Source organism: Hesperophylax consimilis, chromosome 1 (assembly GCF_061612785.1).
Source record: "Hesperophylax consimilis isolate HC1 chromosome 1, BYU_Hcon_1.0, whole genome shotgun sequence".
In the NCBI taxonomy this organism is placed as follows: Eukaryota; Metazoa; Arthropoda; class Insecta; order Trichoptera; family Limnephilidae; genus Hesperophylax; species Hesperophylax consimilis.
In genome coordinates this window covers 37,461,082-37,474,446 of record NC_142836.1, presented here as the reverse complement: position 1 = coordinate 37,474,446, position 13,365 = coordinate 37,461,082, and the positions used below count along the sequence as shown (strand labels likewise).

At 34.8% G+C, this 13,365-nt stretch overlaps 1 protein-coding gene across 1 annotated transcript; it reads left to right on the top strand.

Annotated features, from left to right (window-relative positions):
- Positions 1-2,742: 2,742 nt before the first annotated feature.
- Positions 2,743-10,085, top strand: PCNA (Proliferating cell nuclear antigen). Its single transcript, XM_089638524.1, has 6 exons — positions 2,743-2,875; positions 2,980-3,096; positions 5,405-5,511; positions 6,489-6,763; positions 8,041-8,216; positions 9,052-10,085. Exons 2-6 carry the CDS (start codon positions 2,983-2,985, stop codon positions 9,160-9,162), a joined length of 783 nt encoding a protein of 260 aa, XP_089494650.1. The 5' UTR covers positions 2,743-2,875; positions 2,980-2,982; the 3' UTR covers positions 9,163-10,085.
- The last annotated feature ends 3,280 nt before the right edge of the window (positions 10,086-13,365 follow it).

Sequence of the window (13,365 nt, the reverse complement as noted above, 5' to 3'; positions counted from 1 at the left end):
TGGTTAGGAAACAAACTAAATCCTATAAACTGGGGATGGGGGTATGAAAATGTAAATGAAAATGGTGGAAAGAAGAAATTTTTGAATTTTTTTTTTTTTTTTTTTTTTATATTTACTCCACACAGGAGGCCCTGAAGAAAATAATTTCCCTCAGGGCCTATGTCATCTTTGGGGATGCTGTGTGGAGGGTCTTTTTGTGGAGAGGAAGGAGTGAATATGGGTCTTGAATAGTCCCATGTTGTAGGAGGGAGGAAACACAGAGGCCGGCAGTTCGTATAATAATTATATATTTCGTTTGTTTGTATTTCGTATAATAATAATTCAATAATTTGCTCCTGATAACCTTCTTTCTATGGTGTACTGTTCCTGCAAGTCTGGATGTGGAAATTACTGTGGCTGCAGAAATCTGGATTTACCTGCTCTGCCATGTGCTACAACCGTAACGGATTATCATGTCTGAACACACCCCAGTATGACGAATAAATGGAAGACTCTCTTGACTAGAAAATTATTAAAAAATTATAATAAAATATTTGCCTAATTTTGTCATAGATAATATTGATAAGTATATAATAATTTACGAACCGTTTTTTCATTATAATATTTTTTGGGGTATATTTTAAGAAACTTGTTTGAAAGTAAACCATTTTAGATCTATGCACTATTTTAAGTGATTTGTTCTTTCGGTATTTTATTGTTGATAGGTGCACATAATAAAACAAGTAAGAATCTCCACATAAGATTTTTCAGAACTTCGCCATAAAATAAGGTCTGCAATATTTTAATGTTGTGAAAACCCTTTCACAACGGGTAGTCCTACGCTGTTGTAGGTATTTTTGGCTTATTTAAATAATAAGTTACAAACAATCATACAACATAATATGACTGTTTAGCCAGACCGGGGCACGACGGTTGGCTGATAATGAAAGCGCTTCATTGGGCAGGGGAAAATATTTATATTCTCCCCCTCCCCTCCGAATTAAAACTGGTAAATAACAATAAAACTCTTCAACGTTAGATGAATTTGTCATAAAAAAAGCAAACACATGAATTAATCATTACTTTCCTAAGGTTTTTGTAATTTCTCGCTGCGCCGCGAACCGCTGCGCGTTCGAGCCGACGCGCGCCGTGCTCCTTATTAACAGCCTACGTGCCTTATTATAAATTAAAACCCATCATTATATACATCATTTTATAGCTAGAAATATTGTCTAAAAGTTTTGTTGATTTATTTTTTTTCGTTAACAGGCTCAGAAAAAAGTTATGTGCAAATATATTCTGAAATACTATTTTAAAAACTGATTTTTTTCCTTTACTAATAAATTGTAGAGATTGTATAGCTTTTCTTGCAAAAATGAAAGAATACAATTTTTTAGAATAACTAAGAAGAAATTAAACAAAAAATAAATAATCTGATTTTATAAAACCATTAAGGAGATATTAGCGTATTCCAAAAGGCTTTGAAAAATATATTCAAGGGGGGGTGGGGAAGGAAGCACAAGGGGGAAAGTCGGGGACTTTTGTAAAAATACATGTCTAAAGGTCTTCTAACATCTGTGAAAAATTCAGCTTCCGGGGAATTAGTTCCGACACAAAACCTTCATTGACTGGGCTATATCGCTAGTGTGTAGTAAATAAAATAGGCTGTTGTGGGTATGCTTGACGAAGCAATATAAAAAAAAATCAAAAGTAGGTCCTTTAATATTTTGAGAGAATTTTAATTTTTAAATATCAGAGCCATAAAATGTAAACATTTTCAGAAACTTCTGATTTTGCACAAACATCCGATATAGTCATCCCCGTGACTAAAATCTGTAAATTCGTTTTGTATAAATTATTGGTACTTATATTTTTAAACCAACGCAAAACATAAATACTGTTTACTGGGGTAACTATTGTACCTCCAAAATAAAAATTGTTTTACTATAAACACTTCTTCTCAAGCTTCGTCGTAAATTTGAAAGTAAAAGTCCTTCACTGAAATCACTGAAATAAGTGAAATTAAAAAACAACTTTAGATTGACTTTTAATTTTTCCAACTTACTTTTTTTCTATTTCCCTATTCATTTTAACATCATTGACCACCAATCTACAGGGCCAGCCCTATGTGGGTGCGATTGTCCACTTCGGCCGACGAATTGTCAAAGCGCTGATAATACCTAACACGTGAGTAGTTCATTTCTACCTAACACATCGCTTTTCAGATTATTTTTCATGATAACGGCGATACACAAAAATCCAAATATGATTGATTACAGTGGTTACCCACCTACTACAAACTAGTGGCGTCTGCTGTTTTTGACAAGGGGCGCCATAATTCAAATCGCACCAGGCGCCGTTTGCCTCAGGGCCGGCTCTGTTTATCAACCATTTAAGAAAAATGCCTTTGATTCATAATAACAATGTTTTTTTGGCTTTATATAGTTCCATAGCTGCGATTTCTGCTTTGAGGTTAATCATCATCATTAAGAATTGATAAAGGTATATGATATTTTATTTATCACAAGAATCAAAATGTTTGAATGAATTACTATCGATTAGTATCAGAAAAGTTTGGTTAATAATAATTAAAGATTTTTAAAAATTCATTTATTAGTCATTTATATGATGTAATTTTTTTAATCGTGAAGATAATAGTCATTTTTTGATGATGGCATAATTTTTGCCTGTCACCACAAATTTCTAATGTCAGACTTTAAATATATCTATGGTCAGAAATAACACTCGCGGTATTTATGACTCGCGGCAACTCCCGGATTCGCGCCAAAACACGCATTTCTCCATTACCGGTGTTTTGTGTTCTGTCGTACGTTGCTCCCGTGATCCTTTGTTGGACTCCAGTATCTTTGAGTTTATTCATATAAACATATCCTAGGTAAATAGTAGCTCTCTATAATATTGTTTGTTCATGAAGGCTGTAAAAGTTCCACAAGAAGTTATGTTTTCGCTATTTAAACTTTGCTGTCATGTACTTTACAGAAAATGTTCGAGGCACGTTTACTTCAAAGTGTGGCGTTCAAGAAAGTGCTTGAAGCCATCAAGGATCTCTTGACCGAAGCTACATTCGACTGCTCTGATAATGGAATTCAACTACAGGTAAACGATTTTCTCTAAGGTTTTGTCTTGTTTCTCTTCGGCTTCCGTATCATTTGACATACGTCCTTGAAAACTTTTCACTATTTTGGTTGTACAATAATAAATATGATGTTTCTGTTAATATCTTCATCAAGAACACTTCACACCGACCGAAAATTAGAATTTAACGTTCTGAGTTTTTTTATGTGATGAGTCCCAACTGATATCTACCGCCTGGAGACAATGAGACTATGGCATTCCCAATTGGGGCATGTTGTGAGGCTGAAGGTAGTGGGGAGGGAAACGTGGTGAAATACCTGGCTATTCAAATCTTGTCACCAAACACCAGGGCGATACCGACAATATCTTCGGTAAATATTTACCTACGACTACCGTTTTTACTACTACAAAAAATTGCCCCTTTAATAACGCCTGCTCGCGTCCCCTTTAGAGTTATATCCCAGTTTTCAAGTAGTTTGTGGGCTACGCTAGGTTTGTATAGACTGGTTTGTGATTTAATTCTACCTAATCCAACCTAACCTAACATGTACGGAATATTTTCTCAAACGGTAGTCGTAGGTAAATAATTACCATATCTTCCACCCTCAGATGCTGCAAATATACCTTAAATTATTTAAAATGAATAAATTCTGCAATAACACAAATAAAATATACTTGCGTATGACACGATTTGAACCCGCAACCTCCGGATTGCTAGTCGAGATCCTTACCACAGAGGCCGTCGATTCATTTTTATATTATGATAAGATTAAAACTTAATGCTGTTTTTTCAAAACGCGGTATGTGAAATGACGTACTATACCAGTTTCTGCCAAATTTTTACTTCACGACACACTTGTGGATTGTGAATGGGATTTGTTCCGCGGCACACCAAATAAAAATGCCTTGTACAAATGTACTTTATTAACATGAATGAAGGGATTCCATAGCGTAGGTAAAATTTAAAAAATATTTTTTCTATTTTTTCAACACATACAAAGACGGTAATAATTTAATTACTGAGAAAGATGCAATAGATTTTTAAAAAGAATTATGTTAACACGCGGCTCTAAATTGATATACAAACACTTAACATCTCATCTACATCTGTAACCGCACTCGTTTTTTGGATATCATTTCCACAAGCGCTGAAAAACCGAATTTGCAAAGATACAATGATCCAACCAGTAACAGTGATTTAATTGCTATTATACCCAATCGAGGACATTGACACCAAAGCGATATCCAAAAAACTAACAACTCTACTCTCTCACAGGGTCATTTTTTTAGATCTATTAAATTTTCCGCTTCTGTTAGTGTCAGGTGTGTATCGTTGTATGTTGTGAATGGATTGATGACTCGCTGGTACATTTGATAATCAAGTGATGGAAAATGATGCAGAAAAGAGTTCTAATGTCCTCTGCCCTTTGCCAAAATTTGGGACGCCATCAAGCTGTGAGTTTTGAACTTTTTGGTCCACAGTTCTAACTTGTCAGCGAAAGATTTTAATTTTTCTGTAATTTTAATGGTATTTTCATTCGCTCCTTGCAGACTTAAATTTTAAATGTTACTTTCAGCTTCCAATCGTCCTCGTGAAGAAAATCAAATCCCATATTTTCAGCATTGAAGAAAGAAATTATTTCTGCTCGCAAAGAGTTAATCATGATAATTTTATTTTCCTTTTGAGAGTCAACATACTTCAGTACGAAGCAACAAAAACTTAAAATCAGAATCCTTATTTTTGCAAAAAGTCTGCAACGGAGGGTATTTGATTTTGATGCGTATATACCTGCGTCGCGTCGACCAGTATATACAATTGTGACAAATATTAAAATGTTGATGTCCAATTTATTTTAAATTGACAAAATTTTGAATGAATAGGAATTATTTAAAATGAACAATTTTGATGCTTCTTCCTTCGCAGCACTCCTGATACTTCCTGCGGCACACAGTTTGGCCAACACTGTTCTACACCCTAATTCCAAAAATAAATTATTATTAATTTATATGACATTTGTATGGCTGCTGTACATTTGCAATATTATTATATTTTCACTTGTCTTTATTTATTAATTGTTTCCTAAAATCATCTCCATGTTTGTGGAATAGTGGCTGTCATTCTTTATTAATCCTGTCTCTGTCCGGTCCAGTTAACTTTGCAGTATTTGTTTGAGGTCCACAGGGCCACACCTGAGGCCCTAAACTGGCTCACTGACCCAGATGTTGACTTCTTCTGACCTCCCCCCTCCCCCCCGTCATATGCAAAAGGAAGAAGACATAAATAATTGAGTACTTTGTAGGTTAATATTGTAATTTTTTTGTTTTTTAGGCGATGGACAACTCTCACGTATCTCTTGTATCCATGACCTTGCGCTCCGATGGCTTTGATAAATACAGATGTGATAGGAATATCTCCATGGGCTTGAATCTCAACAGGTAACTAATATCTTTACGATTTAAACCTATTTATTTACATTAAACAAGTTTGATTACGTCATCGTCTACAATGAAATTTAACATTTTTTTTACAAATTAATCATATTAAATAGAACATTGTTGTGGACATATAAGCCGTCGAAAAGTTGATTTTTGGGCTGGCCGAAAAAATTCTTTGGATATAATACATTTTAGTAAAAATAAAAAATTGGGAGACAACCTCATTCGTCTTACCACCATTTTTTTAACAATATTTTTAGTTCCTTTAATATCATTCGAAGCTATTTTTAGTGTTATTTCTTTTGCACATGGGAATCACAAGGAAAGTTTAAAATAATCTATAAATATTAGTTTGTATCTAATGTAAGTAATCTAATAACAGCTCCCTTGAGGTGATTTTCACAAAAAGGGATAAAAATTATCCAATTATTATTTACAATCTCCCTGAAAAATATTTGTTGCGAAGGTGGAATATGTGTTTGGTGTTGAAATTAAAGTATGTAATATTTTATAATCGGTTTATTCTGTTGCCAGGATAAACCGGCCGTGAATAAATTTTAACAATATTTTATATACCACACAAGTAATTAATCACAACAGAAACAGCAAGATCATTTAAGTAATCACGGCGCGAAATGTTATTATAAGTTATTTTGATTAGCGCGTTAAAAAATATGTAAGAAGTAGACTAACTGACGAAGTACCTCTTGATGCTGCCGTTATATAGGCATGCATGCATCGAGAGTAAGCCAGCGAATGCGCCGTAACTACGGTGTTTCGCTAGTAGGTTCTAATGCGATTCAAGTTGCACCTAAGAACGTTCCTGAACATTCTAGTTATTACTGTCACAATATGTTTGCCGCCTGTTACGCCGAAGATTCTAGCGGTTGCCTAGTACCTGTAGGAATACCACTATGTACATAAGTACTTTCCTGTAACCACTAACAACAAATGTAATCAATTATTTATCTTTCCAGCTTATACAAAATAATGAAATGTGCGGGAGAAAAAGACAACATCACAATCAAAGCCCACGACAACGCCGACACTGTTATTGTGATGATTGAATCTCAGAACCATGAGAAGGTCTCCGACTACGAGATGAAGCTGATCAACCTGGACCAGGAGCACCTCGGCATCCCGGACACCCAGTACTCCTCCACCATCCGCATGCCGAGTGCCGAGTTCGCCAGGATCGTGCGAGACCTCTCGCAGTTCGGGGAATCCATGGTCATCGCCTGCACCAAAGAAGGTGAATATTAATAGTAATAAGAATATTCCGCTTAGTTCAATTTAGGAGATACAGCCGATGTTGTCTTCACCCTGTTCTTATTCTGTGTCGGAAAACGTGGTGTCTTCAGCATAAGTAGAAATTCCACTAATGTTGAGGTAAACTATAATTATTATACATAATCATCCAGAAAGCAGCCAGTCCACAATTTTGGCAAAAATAAGATATTGTTGTAATCTCACGGGAGTAAGGTTAATTCTATGTTCTACTAAAAACAGCCAGACCGCTTTCATACAAAAATTCATAGTAATCGCCTTCCGAAATATTTGTTTACTGAAAAAAAACCGTTAAAAATGTACAGAAAGCGCCCAATTCACCCAAAACACCTTTAATATGGCTATAATAAAGTAGTGGATACATGGTATGTTGTGTATAGATTTAATTATTCAATATTTAACAAAAGTGCCCTTATCTCAGTTTGAGTTTTTTGTAGCTGGCCTCAAAAGCAATCTAGAGAAAAGATGCCTAACTTATGGTGCAATGAAGTGCTAGAATTTCTAATATTTTTATATATTTCAAACTGTCTTAAACGCTCGACCAGTCGAATGGTTTAAGACGCCTGTCCTGGTTAGACAAGAGATCCTTGGTTCAATTCCTAGTTGTGACAGTTATCTTTTATTTTTCTGCGTCATTTAGATTTATGTTGTGTTCCCGCAAACAGTTCTCCGACTCGTCGTGGAAGGAGATTTTAGAGAATAAGTTCTTTATATTAAATCGAGGATTTATTCAATACTTCGCGTATTACAAGAGTGACTTCGATGGTCGACCTAACTAGGAACTGGCTAAATGAGATCTGCAAACACTATGTTTGTCTGGAACCAGCCTAACTGGCCCTAGCGACTACTGACTACTAGCTGCCATCTCGCGGACTTCCAAGCAAGCTCTTTGCACTGCCCTCTATGACTGCATTTGTGAAGCTCTTAGCTAACTCACTTCCCAACAATTTATAAGTGGTATCTTCTTCTTCAATGATATATCACATTGGTGGGTATAACCTTCAAAATAAGTTAAAAAGAAAAGTTGTTCCTAAATATTTTATCGTTTAAAATATTTAGTTACATCGGAAAACAGAAAATTAAAATTACACATCTGTGCGTGATAAGCATTGGGATTGAAATTTTGTCATCGGTAATCGGCACCCCACGCACTCCCCCCATTACGCACAAATGCGTTATTGGCTGTCAACGTGTTAAGTATTATACATATAGCATCGGCTAACGCCATTGTGTAACTTTCAGGAGTGAAGTTTTCTTCGGCCGGTGACATCGGAACGGCCAACGTGAAGTTGGCACAGACGGCTTCAGCTGATAAGGAGGACGAGGCTGTGACTATTGAGATGGACGAACCTGTCTCCCTGACCTTCTCTTGCAAATACCTCAACTTCTTCACCAAAGCGACGTCACTCAGTGCTCAGGTATTACATCATCAACCTTTATATATTAATAATAATGGGAAATGTATTATACTTTGGATATTTGCCGCCAATATCCTACATTTTAAAATGTATCTATTGGTATCTAGTAAATGGGTTAACGTTTAAAATTCTTGTATTTATGTAATCATAAAAGTGGGATTTTTGATTATTTCAAATTCAACTATCTAAAAAGTGCAATTAATTTACACAAACCTAATCATGCTGAAAAAACAACTGGTAGTTTTATCAAACTGTTCTTTTGTTTAGTTGATTTTTTTACCATCAGTTAGTAGGTAGATTAAAGTCTTAGACACATTACGCTATATTATGCGTGCATAATTTGGGCGTGGCATATACGTATTATATGTTGAATCTTCCTCAGGAGAGAGGGTCAGATCAATTGGGGGACTGCCGCGAAATATCATTTCTTTGTACGGGATCTGTCACTTCAACAGATGACAGCCCCCTCTCCTGCCGTCTGCAGGAGGGGGTCGCATAATTTTCAAATATTGCCTGACTAGTAGATAACAGCGTTTATCTTCGCAACGCCAACACTTATATAACACATCATCTTTTTAAGTGTGACAGGTCTGTATGGGATTGATGGTAAGCAATATGGAGTTATATAAACCACTTTGAACTCATAGTGTTATCTGTCACCTCCTTTAAGCCAGAGTAAAGCATAGAATATCCATAATTTAATTTTGAAAAAACTTATGTTATCATTTATTTTATCCCTTCTCTTTTTTTGTCTGAAACACAGCATTATGTACCTGCTTAATATATTTTTCTTTGGTTTATTTTATGTATGCTAAACAAGTTTTTATTTTTACAGGTCCAACTGTCCATGTCAGCTGATGTTCCCCTGGTAGTGGAGTACCGCATTCAAGAAATAGGACATATCCGTTACTACTTAGCACCAAAAATAGAAGACGAAGATAATTAATTTCAGCTCTACATAATAATTATAAATAAGTAATTGATCAATAATTCAAAACCCAATTTATCTCGTAAAAGCATAATGGGTACATGAAATAATTGAGAATCTCAGGTCTAAACGATATCTGATTGATTTAATAAATATGTACATTCATAATGCTGTAGCAGTAGATAATAGAAACAAGGGAGAAGAGCCATGAACCATTAGTATGAAACCTCGCGCACAGGTATCGCCAATATTACTAACTCATACTACTGCAATCATGTTGCCTATGTTGTACCCACACACCAATTGCATCATTTTCGTTGCGAAGCCACTTTGAAGTTCTATGCACTTTGGTTGTAGCTCGGCGACAGTCAGCAAGCATCCATGTCATATCTCCCTTTGTTTCTACTATCTATTCTTGTAGCAATGAGTAATTTTTTTATTGTGCTTACAAACATGTTTCAAGAATTAGATTCCTTAATATTCAGGAAATAAAGGAGCTTCATAAATAGACTCCCCGATTATTTTTTTTATTTTCATTTTGATGTAAATAATTGTTAAGGTTCCTTTTAAAATTTATATATTTATGTAGTTCTCCAACACATGAACATTTTCTGCTAGAACAGGGACGATATTATCTGTTTCACATTCCTCGAAAATATTTTGGATATATTATTATACATCGCTGGGCAGGGCTGTTAAAACCTCCAATGTGAATACAAAAAAAATATTTTTATACATTGAACTGCATAGTCTCCTAAGTGCTATGTATCTCCAAATTAAAATAATTTATAGTGGAACCCTAAAAGGACACAACTTTTTTATAATTCTCCTTTCTGAATATTGACACAAGTTTTAACAGCTCATTAACGATATTCACTTTTATATTATGCTATCGATGATTCCTGTTGTAATTTTAATAAAACCAGTATTTTTTTTATAAACCTGTTTTTTGTCTTAGAACCCATTTCTATTTTGTATAAAATTCCATATTGCTGTACTTTACCATACACATAATATGTATGGACATAAATTTGTATCTTTTACAAGTTTTAAACTACACAACACCTCGACACATAAACTATACAATTATATTATTAAAAATACATACATTAGAACATTTGACTGCGTTTAGGAAAAAGGTAGCAACCCTCAAAATCAAAATTTTACAGAAGTAACGAAAAAAATTTCCAAAGTGAGTTTTTCAGAACTTTCAAAAAAGCATGTGAAGGCTGATTGTTAACAATTTAGAATTCTTTACATCTCAATTTTTTTCACCTTAATCCATAAACAATTACTAAAGTTATTAAAGAATAACCTTTAAATCTTAAACCACTTTTTCCAAATTTTCTCACCATTCTATTGATTCTGTTGTTCACACCCGCGAGTGGTTTATTTATGTTACACCCTATTGTACATGTATGTCATATCTTTTATGTTTAAATTTTTTATCATTAAATCTATGTAAAAATGACAGAAACTCGGAAGAATCTACAGGGTTTTCCAATAAGAGGTGTTATTTTGAATAGCCCGCTATTTCGGTAGATGTTAATTTTGAAGCTGTCATTTTTTGACATTTGACAAGTAGGAACTACGCCATTAATAAAAAGAGGTGTTATTTTGATATTCAATCGTAAAAGATCAATGGTTTCGTTGCTTGTGTGGCATGTAGTGCCGTCTTGTTGAAAGTAAACATTGTCCAGATCAATACCATCCAATTCCGGCCATAAAAAATCATTAATCATCTCTCGATAGTGCAATCCATTCACCGTAACTGTTGCTCCAGCTTCATTTTCGAAAAAGTAAGGTCCAATGACTCCGCCAGACCATAAACCGCACCAAACAGTCACACGTTGAGGATAGAGAGGTTTTTCAACAATAACTCTTTGATTTTCCGAGCCCCAGATGCGACAATTTTGCTTGTTGACGAAGCCACCGAGGTGGAAATGGGCCTCATCACTCAAGATGATTTGCATATGATTCACTCAAGTGAATTTTAATAATTTCAATGCGTTGTTGAAGCGTGTATCGTTCCATTATTATTAATGGCGTGTTTCTACTTGTCAAATGTCAAAAAATGACAGCTTCAAAAGTAACATCTACCGAAATAGCGGGCTATTCAAAATAACACCTCTTATTGGAAAACCCGTACATACATTATTAAAAATGCTCCTTCCTAATTCTTTATTGTGATTCCTGCATGTTGTATAATATCTCATACCTTTAGACAATAGTTATAAACAGGACTGGCCCTGAGCCAAACGGCGCCAGGTGTGAGTATAATTTGACGCCCTTTGTCAAAAGCAGTAGATGCCTAGGTAGGTGATTACTGTAATCAATAATATTCAGATAATTTGTATTTTTTTGCAGCGCCGTTTTTGTGAAAGATAATCTCAAGGGTGTGTCAGGACTGTTAGGTATTATCAGTGCCGGAGCAGACTGCTCCAATTGCGCCAGCATAAGGCCGGCCCTGTCTATAAATAACTACTGTTTTGTAGCAATAACTCAGATCAACTGCTGTGCGCAAGCACATATTCTGGGACACTAATGTACCCCAAACATTGCCATTTTAATATCTTTTTTATTCCATTTTTTGGCATAACACCCCAAAAACAAATAACAAAAATACTTTTGGCCGTGAAAATCTTAAATCATATTTTTTATTCCAATTTTAAAAATGTTAAAATTTATCTCATGATTCCTTTATTCACCAGCCAACCTCTATTCCTCCATAAAGACAGTCATTATTACAAATATATTTTTTTGTATGATCATTCGAATGACTCAGACCTATGGACAGGTATATAAAAATAGAAGTTTTTCAAATAATGACATTCGGGCATAAACAATGTGAAAGCATCTTAGCAAATAATTATTTACGAGAATTCTGTGGAAATGAATAGAAGCGGCTATTATTAGTTTGGTGCCAGTCCATTGGTTGCTTGTTTAATAATCGTTGTATTCATTTTCACTTCCAGCATTCTCCGTATCCAGAAGAAAGTATCTGGAGGTTCCATCATTTGATATGCACTTTTCACAGCACATATCGCTCTCCTGCTAACCACGTCATCTTTAAATAGGGAATTGAATCTGAGATTACTGATTTTGCACCTGAATACTTCTTTGTCGTTGATTTTCAAAATACAGAAATCCCATTCCTTCATCCGGATGAATGTAACCCGAAAACCAAGATCCTCCAAAGTGTCTGGAATGAAATTTTCATCTGTTAACTAGATAATTATTGTATTAGAGCATTTATCATTAGAAATTTAAGTATAACATAATGAGGAAACAACCTTTTATTACAAAAAATCGCTGTATTTTATATTTGACAATCCCATTTGATTCATATGGACCATAATATAATTTCACATATTTCGACATTGTAGATAGGTTAAAAAAATTATATGCACAGTAATATAGAGGGATAAAAATATTGTTGCTCATAAACAAAAGAGAGAGATAAATAATTTAATGGTAGAAACTCCTGGTTTTCAGGCGCAAAAATTAAAATCAGTAATTTAAAAATGCCGCCGCAATCGTGTAATGGAGCAAAAGCAAACCTGTCGGATTGGAGTAAAATAAATTACATTTTTTTCTATGGATGAACCATAAACAAGTTGATGTCGATCAAAATAAGTTAGATATCACCAGTCTAATCTCTATCGCTCTACTACTTTTCTAAGTAAATACCGCCTGCTGAGGAATGTTAGGCAGGTAATTAAATCGAAGTTATTTATTTTAATAATTTAAAACTAAATAGTAATATGAAAGAATTGAAAAAAAATAGTATGAAGAGATACCCTTGGTGAAACATTCATAACTTTGTGGGTTGTAGTAATGATTTAGACTTACTAACAGTCTATGGGGGTGTCTGGTGAAACAAACAACCCTCAAATAAATCAGGGACGCCTGAGGAAGACATGGCACGACCAAATGAATCAGATACTTGAGTTGGGTCAGGTCAAGAGTCAGAATATGTATGAGACGATGTATGAATGTGAATAAGGCGAGGAGTGTGTGCCAAGACCGAGTTGTTTGGCGGTCCGTCCTCTCTGCCTACCCCTGTGGGAACGGCGTGTTGATTAGTTAGTTGAGAAATAACAAAAAGTCTGCTCCATCGGCGGAGTAAATAGGAATGCTCAAAGTGAGTAAAATATGTTTTAAAAATATATTTCACTGAATTTTTTTTTTTAAATGGCTTTCCCCTCAAAGAAGTATTTA